At 43.3% G+C, this 16,415-nt stretch overlaps 1 protein-coding gene across 2 annotated transcripts in view; it reads left to right on the top strand.

Annotated features, from left to right (window-relative positions):
- Nucleotides 1–11,558: 11,558 nt before the first annotated feature.
- Rbl2 (RB transcriptional corepressor like 2) overlaps nt 11,559–16,415 on the top strand; it is a 50,006-nt gene continuing 45,149 nt past the window's right edge. For both annotated transcript variants that reach the window (XM_038312941.2, XM_038312940.2), the window contains exons 1-3: nt 11,559–11,888; nt 12,571–12,701; nt 14,469–14,669. In XM_038312941.2, coding sequence (XP_038168869.1) covers nt 11,658–11,888; nt 12,571–12,701; nt 14,469–14,669 — 563 coding nt within the window. In that variant the 5' untranslated portion in view covers nt 11,559–11,657. The remainder of the gene's footprint in view (nt 11,889–12,570; nt 12,702–14,468; nt 14,670–16,415) is intronic.

The following is a 16,415-nucleotide window of genomic DNA, read 5'->3' as shown; positions in this document are numbered from 1 at the left end:
AAAGGACTAAAAAGACAAACCTCACCTTTTTTTCTCTCTTTTTTTTTTTTTCCCCCCCCCCCCCCCCGCCGCCCAAAACAGGGTTTCTCTGTGTAGCTATGGCTATCCTGGAACTCACTTTGTAGAACTCAAACTCACAGAGATCCAGATGCCTGTCTCTGTTTCCTGAGTGCTGGTATTAAAAGCTGTGTGCCACCACCATGTGGCTAACCTTACCTCTTAAAGCTGTTCATTTTGGAAATCAATAATTAACTCATGGCCATAAGCATTTTTTCTGACTCATTGCCATTTTTGGCAGAGTGGTTTGGAAACATTTAGCAAAAACTTCTCTCACTATGGAGATAAAAATGGGGTCTTCCTCTACTTCATCTAGTTTTTGCCCAGAGGAGGAGTCTCCACGGCTGCGCAGAGCTGGCTGAGTTGGGTGTTTTTGAGAAAACACATATTGAGTGTATGTGTGTATGAAGTGACATATTTCAGATTTTGTGAAGAATGGGTAATGTGAAGAGGACATGACAGAGACAGCCACGGAGGATGCCCTGTAACAGGCAGTGGTGGGTGATTTAAGGACTGCTAGCCAAGGAACACCCACTGGGACCACAGCTAGGAACCAGGAGAGGTGAGGAGCAGTTTGCTTCAGAGCCTCCCTCCATAGGACACATTGCCAGCATCTTGATGTGATTTTGTTTCCAGCCTCAACTGTGAAGAATAAATCTTCCACTTTGTGGCATTAGAGAAAAACCATATGCTCTCATACTAAATTATAATATATAATATTAGTGTACTGTTTATAAAGTACTGACCCTGATACTCTGGACCACACTAATACTAGCAGTGAACATGTTTCCTCTTACTTGAGGTGCTGAGAGTTAAACCCACAGCCTCGCACATGCTAGGCAAGCGCTTTACCATTGAGCTACACTGAGCATACTTCCTGCTTCCTTTGTTTAAGAATCTTAGTTTAGGTTGCCAAGTCCATAGAGAAACTATCACTCATAATTCTTACTATCATTAGAAATATTAATTTATCTCAGTTCCTTAACAAAACTAAACAAACTGCCTAGTTCAGCAAAACTCAGTATTTTTATTTTCTTCAAATTGTTCTTTTCTGCCGGGTGGTGGTGACAGTGCATACCTTTGATCCCAGCACTCGGGAGGCAGAGACCGGTGAATCTCTGTGTTTTCAAGGCCAGCCTGGTCTACAGACTTAGTTCCAGGACAGCCAGAGCTGTCACACAAACCCTGTCTCAAAAAACAAAAACAAAAAATTATTATTTTCCTTGGTGAAAAATAAGACTGCATATTAGAAAATATGGGAGGGAAGGCAGAAGCACAAAGTAATCACCCAGAATACTCATTCAGGGTGACTGTTAGTTACATAGTGTAATAAGAGCGGGGTTGCTTGATAGCCGGGTGTGGTAGCTCATGCCTACAATCCCCATGCCAAAATGAGGTCATACCTTACTGTGGATGGAAAACAGAAGACAGGTAAACTGTACATAACTATTTTACAGCCTGCTTATTTCTGCCCTTTCAAGGCAAGGTCTCCTGTAGCCCAGGCTTGTCTAGTACTTGCTACGCTGCCAGGGATGAACTTGGACTTCTGAAGCTCTTACCTCCACCTAGCAGGTGTTAGAATGTGTTGCTATAGCTGCTATCATCATGCTCTGAACTGAACATGGATATTCTTGCATGCCAGGGGAGCAGTCTCCCAGCTGAACCACAGCTCCCTGCAACCTGCTTATTTCATTTACTGTACCATGTCATTAAAGAATCTTACAAATTGTAAGGTTTTCTGCTGTTCCACTACACAGCTCATTGAGTGCCTACTTACTGAATATTTAAAATGAGCTTTTAGTGTTAAGCAACTTAAACACAATACGTTAATAGTTCAGTATTTAAGACTTTGTTACCCGTCTTGTGTTTTTTGGTTTTGATTTGTGGGTGTTTTGGTTTTGTGGTCCTAGGGCTCAAAGCCAGGGCACTGTACATCCTAAAGTCACTCCACTGCTGAGCAGCATGCCCGGTGCCTTATAGTTAAATAGTTGGTTAATTGGTTTTGAGGAGGAAGGGATTTGTTGCTGTTTGTTTTTTGAGACAGGATCTTGCTGTGTGGTGCTGGCCAGCTTGATACAAAGAATATAGCTAGCCCAGGCTGCTTTCAAACTCAAAGTAATCCTCCAGCCTCAGTCTCCCATTTTATTCCTCATTTTTGGAAGTCCTTTTCACTAGGTAAAATTAGTTGGTTAATAGCTATATAAGTTCATTTCTTCTGCTGTGGGTTCACTCCATATTCTGTGGCGCTGTCATGTAAGCGATAGCCGTTTTTCCACAGTTTGCATTTGTTGTGTGTGGTGCTCACGTTGCTGAGATGAAACCAAGGGTTTTGCACATGCTGAGTGTGTCCTCTTCCATCAAGAATCTTTATTTATTTATATTCCATTTGTTTATTTTGGGTTTTTGAGACAGGGTTTCTCTGTGTAGCTCTGTCTCTCCTGGAACTTGCTCTGTTCAAGACCAGGCTGTCTTTGAACTCAGATCACCTGCCTCTGTCTCCTTAGTACTGAGATTAAAGGTGTGCCTCCCCACTGCCCATTTAAACCTCTTTATTTTTAATGTGCAGTTATTTTTTTTTCTGTTGGTTTTGGTGGTTTTTGAAACAGTTGCACTAGGTAGGCCATGCTGCTAAGTGATAGTTTGTCAAGTCATGCACCACCACCCTCCACTGTGTAGGCATTTGCTTTGTCTATGCATGTGGGGTCCCTAAATCAGCTCTCTCAAAGTTCACAGAGCTTTTGGCTTTCTTGATGCAGGGCCTCATGCTTTTGCCCACTCTTGTCTGGAACTTGGACTCAAGTGATCCTCGTGCCTCAGCCTCCTGAACGCTGGGAGTATAGTATGCACCAGTGATCTCAGCTTCAATGGCAAGTTTTAAAAGTTTATGTGGTCATTTCAGTCTCCTTCCTTTATAGCTTCCATTGTTAATATTTTCTCATACAAAAATATTTAACCCCCGAATTACACATATATATTTGCTTTTACATTCTTTATTAAAAATACTTCATGTGTTGATCGGCTTATTTATTATGTGTTGATCGGTTATTTTTGGTTACATAGATAAAGATAGGAATCATAATTAAAATTTTTCCAGATAATTAGTGCTCTAACATTATTTACTATATCTCCACTGATTCACATGCCAGCCTTTATCACAATGAATTCACACATTATTTAAGACACACACACACACACATATATTCACATTTCTTTTTGGCAGTGCTAAGCACACTGCAAAGCTAAAAAGTGCCTGAAACAAAACCCAACACAACAAAAGGAGAAAGGGACAATGATTGAAGAAAAGGTAGAGTTTCTAATATTCCAGTGTCGATCATGGATAGAACAGGGAGGTAGGAGGCTAACAAGAGACTTAAAGGCTTAAGCAACACCCTGAATCCTCTAGGCTACACCCTGGGCCATTGAACAGTCAGATGTTATGATTAAAGCAGAAAAGGTCCTTAAAATTTATTATTACCAACTGTTTAGCGTAATAAGGAAATATAGGGTTAGTAATTAGTCATCTGTTATAATCGAACTTGTAGTCACATTAGGTATGTTTTCAAGGATAAACAAAGATATATTTTGATTGACAGGTATCTCAAACACTTCAGAGATCTACAGAATATGGCATTTAAAATGTTTTAATAACATAGGTTCTTTTTTATGACAATGAGACATGTCTTATCCTGGCAGCACCAATCTACTTCAGAGAAGATACTGGGCATCAAAGAAACACCACATGGAGTTTACTTTATTTGTGGCAAAAGTAAGTCACTGGGCAAGAAAATGCCTTAGCTTCGACTGCTGACAGTACGCTGTCGTAATTAGACAAGCAGAGCACAGAAGAAAGTGACTGCCAAACACTGTCAAGACAAGGAAGGGCAGCCTTTTAGAATACCCTGCTTCACAGAAAAGTCTGTCAGATATGCTAGGCCTGTTGGCCAAAGATAGATGCCCCAACGTGGCAGAGGAACTTTGGGTGACTGTCCAGGCAGCTAGCTGTTTGTCATTTCACACATTTTTTTGGAAGTCACTTGTTTGTACTTCCTGCTTACTCAGTTAATAATATTTCCTTCTTGGGTCTCTGAGACCCAAACTAGATAGATATAGTTTTCCTTGTTTACTAGATACAGAAAACAAGATATGATAGAAAGCAAATTAGGTATAAGACTTTAGACTCATAGGATAGATAATGGAGTATTCTCTCTGAATTTGTCAAAGGCAAATGAACTAGAAATTGTTGGTGTATTTATTACCTGCATATATTGTATATAGTTATTATACTTACTGTATATAGTTTTTCTTATATCAGTTATAGCCTTATTTCCTTATTTTAGACAAAAAAAAATGGAAATATAATGGTATATTTTTGTGGTTTTTTTTTTTCGAGAAATAAAGCTTTCCTGAAGATTAATGTAAAGCAGCCACACTAGTCAGCCATACAGGACAGGCAGTGATGACACACACCTTTAATCCCAGCAGCCACACTAGTTAGCCATAGAGGCAGGGACGGTGGTGGTGCATGCTTTTCATCTGAGTAGTAGAGAGGATTATAAAATCGGAGGGGACATGTCTCACTCTCAGTCTCAATCTGAGGATTCATGGAGACAGGATTTCTCCCATTTCAGTCTGAAGTAAAGGCAAGAGCCAGTGGTTGAGTGTTTTGATTTTCTGATCTTCAGGTTGAACCCAAATATCTGTCTCTAGGGTTTTATTATTCACTCTACAAGCACATCCTTCCCCTCACATCTAAACATGACCCCTTTAACACCCCTAATCACACATGTAGCTGCTGTGCCACGTGGTTGCATTCCTCTCCTAATAGGCATACTGGAGTCTCAAGTTTTGACCTTAATCAGCGGTCTGGATAACCGGGCTTCATTGTCACTGTTATTATTCCAGCCACAATAAGGCTGACACTTCCAGGTTCTAGGGCCATGCATGTGCCTAATGCATGTGTCCTCAAGGCAGAAGTGCCTAATGGTCCAGGGATGCATGTGTGGTGTGGTTGCATCATCCACGTATGACTCAGCTAAGCCCTTGTGCACATGTATGAGCTCTGTCACCTGTGTATGACCCACCTCTACGCACACCACCGGATTCAATTGGTGAGTTTCCCCATTCTGGTCAGCTTAATCATTTCTCTGAACCCGAGGAATTGACCACTGAGCTCTTGGCAATGTTCTGGTGTTCCTATAAATGGGGGGAATGTTCCTACATGGCCATGGTTGAGCCCCTTCGCTGACATTCATCTCTGGATTGCTTCTGTTAGCTAAAATTGTGTTTGGATGACCCAGGGTCAGTCCTCCTGCAACTGGGGGCCCAGGGTCCCTCAGATGTTTCTTTCTCCTTTTTTCCCTTTCTTTTCTTTTGGACCACTTGTCAGTGGTCCCTGCTGTGGCCTCTCTGGCTTCTGAGTTGCCCCGACCAGAGCCAGTCAGGCTTTAACACTCCGCCTGTAGGTAGAGGACACTCTCCTACAGCCCTGTGGTGTTCGCCATCATTTTACACCCCACCTATAGAGGGGAGATGTCCCTATAAGCTTTGTGGTATCCCTGTTTTCACGTTTTCAGCTATGGGTAGCAAGCCATCCAAGACCCTCAATCCAGCCTCCACCCTAGGATGCCTTTTAGAGACCCTAAAACCCCAGGCCTTAATGCCCTACTTACAGATTCAAAATATGTCCTCCTTAAAATTTAGATAGCAATTTAAAGTGGCCACCTAATGGCACCTTTGATCCTGATATTCTACAGGAGCTTTCTAACTACTGTCAGCACACAGGCAAATGGAAGGAGTTTCCTTATAGCCAAGCCTTTTACTATCTAAACTCTAAGTGTCATTCTTATAATCTCTCCTTTCATGATATCTATATGATCCTATAATAACCTACTTCGTGAAGAACACAGGTGAGTTTGGGAGCAGGCCAGACTACATGCAGATAAGATCCACCAAACACATGCTACACACCCTCCAGGGGCAGAAGCGGTACCCAAGCAAGAACCACACTGGAATCATAACACCCCAGGTGAAATTTTAGCTAGGGACCAGTTTTTGACTTGCTTCCTGGCAGGTCTCCATAAAGCTGCCCTCAAGCCAGTAAACTATAATAAGCTCTCAGAGGTCATTCAAGGTATGAAGGAAAATCCTTCTGCATTTTTGGAACGCCTCACTAAAGCCCTGTTTGTAGTGATGAGCTGCAGGCAGGCCTGCTTTTCGTCCCGCCCAGCTCCTGCATGGCTAGCTTAGCCCCGGAAATAAACAACACACAAACTGTCTTCATTTAAACACTGCCTGGCCCATTAGTTCCAGCCTCTTATTGTCTAATTCTCACATATTGATTAACCCATTTCTAATAATCTGTGTAGCACTACGAAGTGGTGTCTTACCGGGAAAGATTCAGCATGTCTGACCCAGTGGCTGGCTTCATGGCGACTGTCTCAGAGAGGAGAGGCATGGTGATTGACTAACTTCCCTTTTTCCCAGCATTCTGTTCTGTCTTCTCCACCTATCTAAATCCTGCCCTATCAAAAAGCCAAGGCAGTTTTTTATTAACCAATAAGAGTCCTCCATCACCTGTTACAATATACTAACTTAGATCCAGAAACCATGGAAAGCAGACAGTTACTCATGACTCTTTTTTTTTTCTCAGTGCTACCCTGACATTAAGGCTAAACTTAGACGTTTGGAGAAAGGCCCCTTGATCCCACAGGCAGAAGTCTTAGAGTTGGCTTTTAAGGTGTACCATGCAAGGAATGACAAAGCCTGCAATCATCACTGTCACATGCTAGCCATGACCCTCCGACCAGTCGAGGTGACAGTCAGCCCAATCTGTGCTGTCCGTGTTGCTCCCTTGCCCCCCGGGGCTTGAGAACTGCCAGGCCCAGGTTTCAGATGTTGTAGAGCTGGTCACTGGGCCCAAGCATGCCCTAATCCTCATCTTGGTCCCACGAGACCTTGTCCAAGATGCCACAGGGAAGGACATTGGGCAGTCTATTGTCCTTGTGCTCGTGGCATGGAGACATTAAAACCAGAAAATTCCCAAGTTGATTTTCTAGGTCTGGTCATCGATGAGTAAGGCTGCCCAGGTTCCTTTGACCTGACCACAACTGTCATCTGTAATAGGGAGCCTCAGGTAATCATCACGGTATCAGGATGGCCCGTCTCCTTTCTCTTGGACACTGGAGCCACATACTCAGTACTGAGGGAATTCTGGTGGCCTACCTCTCCTCCTAGTTTCCCTATTGTCGGGGTAGGGGGACAGCCTTATCTACCTCAGCAGACCTCACCACTTAACTGTGTTTTTAGGTGTATTTATCTCATTCATTTTTAGTCATGCCAACCTGCCCGGTATCTCTTATGGGAAAAGATTTTTTTTTAAAGTAGGCGCTTCCATTTCATTTGCTCCTTCCATTCACCTTACCCCAGACTTGCCAACAGCTCCTCTCCTCCTCTTTCTAGCCTCCCAACCTTCCAGCTCCAATGTGTCTTTTCCTCTACCAGCCTCTCAGGTGGACCCCCAAGTCTAGGACACCCAAAACCTCTCTGTTGCTACACACCATTCCCCCATCATTATCCAATTACAAGATCCTACTAAGTACATTACCCAAGCTCAGTACCCCCCCCCTCTCCAGAGCCTTAGGGGACTTAAGCCTATCATCTCTGACCTTCTAAGAAAAAAGCTTCTTTGTCCCACCTCTTCTCCCTTTAACACCCCTATACTTGCTGTTACAAACCCTAATGGAACTTATCACGTGGTTCAAGACCTCCAGCTCATTAACTTTGCAGTGGTCCCTCTTCATCCTGTAGTGCCTAACCCTTACACACTTCTTTCCACTATCCCTCCAGGAACCTCCCACTTCTCAGTTCTAGATCTCAAGGATGCTTTTTTCTCTATTTCTCTTAGCTCTCAATCTCAAAATATCTTTGCCTTCACCAGGCTGACCAAGCAGCTAGAACAGCAGCATTTCAGAGCTGAAACCTACCTCAACCACCTCAGGGGGTTCACACAGTGCAGACCATAGTCTCACAGACACCCCTGATACCTGGCAAATTCTGTCCTACCTACATCAGCTCTTTCATCCTAATAGCAAAGCTCTGTTTCATTTTGTCAAGGCTCATCTCCAACCCACCCCTGAGGACTTAGAATTCCTAAAAGCTATCACTGCCTCTTGTAAAATTTGTCAAAAGTCAGATCCCAAGTCCAAATATCATAGTTTGCCTTTTCCCACCCACCAGGCCAGGGGCTCCCTTCCAGGAACTGACTGGCAGCTTGATTTTACTCATATACCCACAGTCAGATGAGTTAAATATCTCCTGGTTTTGGTAGACAACATATCTGGGTGGATTGAAGCATTTCCCACCACTAACAAGAGGACCCAGTTTTCGATGTTCTTCTCCGAGAAATTATCCCCTGGTTTGGAATCCCAACCTCTCTTCAGTAAGATAATGGCCCAGAGTTTACCTCCCAGATCTCTCAGACTTTTATCTAAGGCTCTTAACACTCCCTGGCATTTTCATATCCCATACCATCCTCAGTCTTCAGGGAAGGTAGAACGAACTAACCATTCCTTTAAAAATGTTCTTGTTAAGATGTTACAGGAACTTCACCTCAACTGGGTAAAACTTTTGCCTCTTTCCCTTCTTAGGGCTCTCCCCCCAAACCCCCTTTTTATCTTGCCCTTTGAACTCATGTATGGGCAGCTGATTTTAACGGCCTCTCATGTAAAACCTCTCCCCTTCCTGATCACCTGCTTACTCCGCTGTTATCCCATCTTTGATCCCTATTTTGGGATTTTCCCGACTACTCACTGTGTCAACCATGTGCCAATTTATGCCCACTGCCAATTAAAATAGGAGATCAGGTACTATTCTCTCCCCCAGACCAATGCCCGGACCCCTTTCCCCTAAACGGCAGGGCCCCTTTAAAGTAATTCATGTAACTCCTACAGCTGTCAAGCTCAAGGGACTCTCATTGGATTCACCTGTCTCACCTTAAACCTTTTACTCTTCCAGCTCAAGATACCCCCTTCTATACAATAACTCAAACAGGGCCCTGCTCCCTTAAGTTCCAGAGGACACCAAGATCAGTCACTTTTTCTCCAGTTTCAGAAAAATAAAAGTTTCATCACCATACTCAACCTTCCTGTGACAAAAACTCCATATACTCTCCCTCCTCCTCTTTCTCCTATCTCCTTTACCAACTTCTCCATATATCCAGTATCATACTTAAATTTCCAGTTAACCACTCAGCTGTTATTACAGGGACCATCATTAAACATAGAGCTGGAGGTAAAGGGACTGCCAAAAGCCCAGGTGGTAAGAAACAATAAGGAGTTGGGTACATTCACAGCCACAAATTCCAAAAACTCACAAAACAGACTTTAACATAACAGGTTTATCACTGACTCCAGCAGTGTCTCCTGGATGTTAAGGTAATACCATTATGCTAAAGAGAAGAAGTGCCTTAAGATTTACTTCAGGTAAAACATTAAGGGATCTAATAATTCCCTGTTCTATTAATTCTCCCTTTTCCTCCCTCCTACCCACCGTCTTCCATTCCAACACTATACCATCGTAATACCATCGTAATCATAAGCTTTTAATATATCTAAAATTTCTTTTCAAACATTTTTTTCATAAGCTCCAGGGAGCCAATTGGATCTATCTAAATGGACCAGACTGGCCCAGAATAAGTATCATTTAATTCTCCCCTTATCATTCCTACTCTCGGGAACTCCTGGTAAATTCCCTCCTTCACCCCCCCAAACCCCTCTATCTACCATCTAATCACCAGGATCTAAATTTTTTTTCAGACATATTTTTCTGCCTTTCCAGCATCTTGCGAGGTCCAAGCTGCCAGCCAGCCAGTTCTGCAGAGCGTGGAATAAACACAGAAGTAATCAGACACCCCAGGACATGGTCAAGCATCTCAACTCTCTGATGCCCACAAAGTCAGCAGGAATAAGTCACGAGAGACCTTATAACGCCCCATTCCCATCCATTAAAGACCCCAAACTCCCCAAATTTTTATAATAAACAAAAGGATGGAATGTTATGAGTTCAGCCGCAATAAGCCTGACATTTCAAGATTCTAGGGCCATGCATGTGCAGACAAGCCCTCAGACAGCAGTGCCTAATGGCCCCGGGGATGTTAAAGGGCCCCACATGACCCACCTGTGGTGTGGTCGGTGTGGCTGTATCATCCATGTATGACTCAGCTAAGCCCTTGCATGCATGCATGAGCCCCGTTATCTGCATATGACATAGTCACGTCAACCCCCTGTGTGCATGTACTAGGCAGCTTTTAAAAGCTGGACATGCCCCACCCCCTCTCCTTCCCTCCCTCTCTCCTCCCCTCCCCCCTCTCTTCCTCCCTCCCTCTTCCCCTCCCTCTCTCCCTCTCTTCCTCTGTCTCCCCCTCCCCCTCCCTCTCTCCCTCCCTCCCTCCCTCCCTCCCTCCCTCCTTCTCTCTGTCTCTCTCTCTCTCTCTCTGTCTCTCTCTCTCTCTGTCTCTCTCTCTCTCTTTCTCTCTCTCTCTCCACACTGACTTCCCTAGGCCTGTATTCCCCCCTCTAATAAACTCCTAAGCTGCTTTGTTGCGTGTTCCATGTTGCAGGTTTGTTGCTTCTTTTGTGTTTCCTTCTCATTCATGCCAGGTAATTTCAGTCACCTGTCCTGTGATACCTTTCCATCTTAGATGCCGAAGGATCAGCTTTCCCAGTCCCAGGTTCTGAGCATGCTCAGTCTGCACTTAAGATGTCAATCCTGCAAGTGTGTTGGCTAATATAATCTTTAAGTTATCTTTGAAAACACATTCATGATTACTTGTTTGGTTGAGAGGTTTTTTTGGTTTTTGTTTGGTTAATGAGATCTTTCTTGGCCCAATATATCTTTGCCATAGATAGTGTTGTCACCGGAAGTCTCTTGAGGAATCCTCTCTGTTGAATTGGCCTGTGGGCCATCCCTAGGTAGTGGGGGACTCTTTTAGAAATGCAACTGACCCAGCAAGGAGGAGCTAGCCTGTAAGTAGCATCCTGATTTAGCCTTCCTCAGTGATAAGACTGTAAAGTCTAAGATAAAATAAGCCCTTTCCTCCCGAGTTGGTTTCAGTCAGTGTTTATCTCAGTAACAGAGACGCAAACTAGAACGAGCAGCTAAGCTATTATCTAGACTTTGGACCTTTTAATCTTTACTATTATCTGAGGAATTCTAGGTGAAAAGGAAGTGTTTGCGTGAAGAGATTAGATACTAAGGCTTCACCTGTCGATATTTCTTGGTTATTTTCTCTTCAAAAGAGCCTTCTGAATGGTCTCACTGTTGAGAGACACTTAAAATGGGAGGGAGTGTTCATTTGCCCCGACATGAAGCACAGCTTCTTTTGCTCTTCCTACTTCCACGACTTTTGGTCCCCCTGAGATGCCGGCAGAGACTACATTTCCCAGCAGGCTGTGCCCAGACTTACGGATGCCCGCATGGGACTGAGAGGCTCTGGGGGCGGCACAGTCGTGGTGCAAGCTGCTGACGGGCCGGCGCTTCGCGGTTTGAATGGCTGCGGGCCCGGGCCCTCGGCGCATCTGAAGAGCTGCGGCCTCCGGTGCGCCATGCCATCTGGAGGCAACCAGTCGCCACCGCCTCCTCCTCCGGCCGCAGCCAGCTCGGAGGAGGAAGAGGAGGATGGCGACGCCGCAGACGGCGCTCAGCCCGCGGGGTCACCGGGCCCTCAGATCCAGCAGCGGTTCGAGGAGCTGTGCAGCCGCCTCAACATGGACGAGGCGGCGCGAGCTGAGGCCTGGGGCAGCTACCGCAGCATGAGCGAGAGCTACACGCTGGAGGTGCGCGCGCAGACCATCCGGGGAGGTCGGGGGGCTCGGTGTGGCTCTGGGGTCGCTTGGTCGTTTGCTCTGCACCATTGCCTCTGCCGTGGCTTTGCAGCCGTCAGAGGAGACGCGTTAAGTTTCGCGTTAAGTTACGTGTGCGAACGGTTTAAGATCGGTCACCCCTCTCCCTACTCCCCCTGGCAGTTGAAAACCGGTGTAGACACACACATTTGTTGCTGAGCTCGGGCACTCTTTTTGGCTGTCACGCACCTATAGGTTTGTTATGTCCCGTTCTTGGGACGGGGCTTGAGGTTGACAAAAAAATGGCCATTCGGGCCAGTGCCTGTCAACTCTGCAGGCACCTCCCATGCATGGGCCAATAGGAAGTGACACGGAAGTCCGGATTGTTTATCAGCTGCCTGTGCGTACGGCCCTTTTATTTTATATATAGCTTATGGAAGGAGCGGGGCATAGAGGCCCACGATTCGAAGGCTAAGGAATACCTACAAGCAATTACCTATAAAGCGGTGGTTATGCCCGTGTCATTTTGCTGGGTCGGTGTATTTTTTTTTTCATCTGTTCACACATCGAATTCACCCCACCGTTGTTACAGTCATGGGAAAGAAATGGGGCGACTTCAGACCTTAAAAATCCGAGTGACTCTGGACAAGTTTTTAAGCACTGTTTTCTTTTTCAGGGAAATGATCTTCACTGGTTAGCATGTGCCTTATATGTGGCTTGCAGAAAATCTGTCCCAACTGTAAGCAAAGGGACTGTTGAAGGAAACTATGTGTCTTTAACTAGAATCCTTCGATGTTCGGAGCAGAGGTAACTATATTAGGGCTTGAAAAGTAGAATGTAGCTAAAATAAAAGCTTACAAATCCCGCTGATAATGAAATGTCTCCTTGTATACTAGTCTCTGAGCCTCTAACATGTAGATTGCTGAATTTAGAAACTGAGTCATGGTTTTCCTTTACTAATTCAGAGTCAGGCTCATATTTTACTAACAAATATATTTGCATTTTAATGCATTAAAGGTTATGGCTCATTGTGTAATGTTGATATAAATTTAAATAAAGATATCGCGCTTTTGAAGATAGAATGAATCAGAAAGGTAGAACAGCCTATTGTGTGGCATTATGCCCAGATACATACGCATGAAACTTGTGCTTTAATGTACATGGAGTGTGTAGAATCAAAACTGCACGTCCACATACCAATCTGTTTATTACACCATTTAAAAATTCATGATTTTTGTATGTGCATGAGTGTTTTTCCGCATGTATGTGTGTACATGTGTTCCTGTTGTCTGTGAGGCCAGACGAGAGCCCTGGATGCCCTGGACCTGGAGTTCCCGTGGTTGTAAGTCACCATGTGCGTGCTGGAGCAGACCTGCTCCTCTGCAGGAGCACCAAGCGCTCTTAACCGCTCACACCTCTCCAGCCCTGCACCATTTTTTTTTTTTTTTTTTTGGTTTTTCGAGACAGGGTTTCCCTGTAGTTTCTAGAGTCTGCCCTGGAACTAGCTCTTGTAGACCAGGCTGGCCTCGAACTCAGAGATCCGCCTGCCTCTGCTGGGATTAAAGGCGTGCGCCACCACCACCCGGCCTGCACCATTTTTTTTTAAAGAAAATTATTAGTAATCTGAATTTCTATTGATTGAGTGAATACAGAAAGTTTTTTTTTAATGTTCATAGGAAGGATGATTTTAGTAATTAAATAAATGAGTTAGGTATTTCCATGTATTGACACTAGTGAATCTCAGAAACATTAAATGAAAATTAAGTTGCAGAATGCTACTTATAATATGATACATTTTACATAAAATGTAAAAGCAAACAAAAAATACTACTTTTTTTTAATGAATATAAGTATGGAAAATTAACATCAGAATGGGGGTTATATTTGGAGGGGGAAGTAGAGAATGAGATTAGGAAGATACACATTGAAATTTTGGTTGTTTCCATACCAACTTTAGCATCTTATTTTTAAAAAAAATTTTAAGATTCATTTTATTTTATGTGTATGAGTATTTTGCCTTCATGTATGAACGTGTGTCTTGTGCATGTTTAGTGCCCAAGGAGATCAGAAGGGGACATCAGATCTCCTGGGACTGAAGTGAGACAGAGTCATAAGCTACCTTGTGGGTGCTGGGCATTGAACCAAGGTCCTACAAGAAGAGCAAACACTCTTAACTGCCGAGCCATCTCTCCAGCTCCACAGTTTTAGTATTTAAAAATCCGAGCACGGGCCAGTGAGATGAAGGCACGGGTAAGAGCTCCTGCCACACCCAGCAGGAAAATGCCTACGTGAACACATGCGCGCGCGCGCGCGCGCGCGCACACACACACACACACACCAAAGCAATCATAGAGCAAAGTTGATTAGGAGATTGGAGTGATAGACAAACTATCTTTATATTTATCTTTTATAAAGCTATTTATCTTTTAGGAGGTAAAGCTAGCCAAAGGCATGCGTTGATTTTTTTCATTGCCGAAATATGATTTGATGAAGTGATTTGGGTGTATTGTTAATTATATTGGTGTAACATCACCTCTATGTTATTAAGGTACTTACTTTTATTTTTGATATCAGCTTAATTGAATTTTTTAACAAGATGAAGAAGTGGGAAGACATGGCAAATCTACCCCCACAATTCAGAGAACGTACTGAAAGATTAGAAAGAAACTTCACTGTGTCTGCTGTGATTTTTAAGAAATATGAACCCATTTTTCAAGATATTTTTAAATATCCCCAAGAAGAACAACCTCGCCAGCAAAGAGGACGAAAGCAGAGGTATGCTCCTGTGTGTGTTTGGGAACAGCCTTTCTCTGAAGCACAGTTCGTCCGTCACTCTTTAAAAGGAAACATGATTTCAGAAATTACTTTTTCCTAAGAAGTTGGGCTTTTTCGTTTGTTTTGAGATAGGGTCTCACTTTGTAGACTTGGGGGCATGAAATTCACTCTGTAGACCAGACACGGCTCCAACTCATAGAGATCTGCCTGCCTCTGCCTCTCAGTCCTGGTATTAAGGATGTGTGCTCTCACACCTGACTTCACATGTTTTTTGTTTTGTTTTTTTTTTAAATGATAATTTGTTGTTATTCTTTGCTGTATATTAGAAGTTGTCTGGCTTCTTTCATAATGCAAAATGTTTGGGTTTTATACTGATATAAAATTTCCTTTTTTATTTATTTTTATGCAGGTTGACAAATCAGACCTTCCTTCCTTGTTATAGATCAGATACTCATATTTTCTTTTTCTATTATTTGACCTTTCTGTCAAACTGAATGAATAATAGTCCCCTGAAATCAGTTTGATGTTCGTAGCCAATCAATACCAGAGAAACTAGACTGAGTGAGAATAGGGGAATTCAACTACTATGAACTTGTTTTCTGGTCAAGGTCTACAAAATCAGCTTATGTGGTTTAGTGTTTTTGGTCTTTACAGCTATCGGCAATTATAAGATTAAAAACTGCACTCCTTTAACATCTAAGTTTATTTAAAACAGAGTGGAAAATTTGCTTTTAAAGTATTTCAAGGAATTTCCTCTTAAAACAGTATTCATAAGAAATGTACAGGTGAGGAGAACTGTGATTGGAATGTAAAATAAAATTAAAAAAATTTACAAGAGGGCCGTGTGTGCACACCTTTGTCCTAACTACCATGATCATTTAAAGAAATACAAAATAGCTTTTTTTTCCTTTAGAATGTTTAAAAATAACTTCCTATCACACTTGTTTAGCATGCATGTATATAACCCAGTTCTAATTAAGAGGCTTGTATTATTTCTTCAAGAATTTTACATTTTTACTATTCTGTACTTATGGGTGAGTGTTGGAAACTGAATCCAAGGTTTCATGCATGCTAGACACATTCTCTAAGACTCATGTATAGCATCACTTAAATATTTTTGGTTTGCTTTTTTTTTAACTTTGAGATAGGGTCTTTTATGTAGCCCAGGCTGGTGTCCAACTTGCTGTCCTCCTGTATTAGCCTTCCAAGTGCTGGGATTACGGGACTGTTCTGTTATTCTATAGGCTCGTGGCACTTTCGAGCACGTTCTGCTAACAGTCACACTAGTGCTATGTGGCACTTACCAGAGTGTGTGTTATGAGGCAAGCACTCCTCTCAGATGCAAGCATGTACTATGACAAGCTTATAGGTTTTTGACTTGTTAGGCATGGGAAAATAAGCGCCTAGGACAATCCGTGCCCCTGCTGAGTGGGTAGACTTACTGCAGAACATTGCTTTACCATGGTTGTCCTGCCTCCTGTATGACTGTAATATACAGTCAAACACAGCAACAAGAAATAACTGTTTCGGTATCATGCTGGGGATGGGGATTCAGACAACCATGGTCTCTCTTCCTAGAGGTGACAGTAAAATGAGGGGCAGGAAGTAGCATACAGGCACTGTGTGAGTGCAGCAGATGTGGAAAAGGGGGATTTCGGAGGCAAAAGGAAATTGAGATGAGCCAGTTCGATGGCTTTCCATGGAGTAAGTAGAAATGGGTAGGATTTAGGCAGATTACTTTAGAAA

Source organism: Arvicola amphibius, chromosome 15 (assembly GCF_903992535.2).
Source record: "Arvicola amphibius chromosome 15, mArvAmp1.2, whole genome shotgun sequence".
In the NCBI taxonomy this organism is placed as follows: Eukaryota; Metazoa; Chordata; class Mammalia; order Rodentia; family Cricetidae; genus Arvicola; species Arvicola amphibius.
Note: the sequence above shows the minus strand (reverse complement) of the source record. Positions and strands in the feature narration are given on the sequence as shown.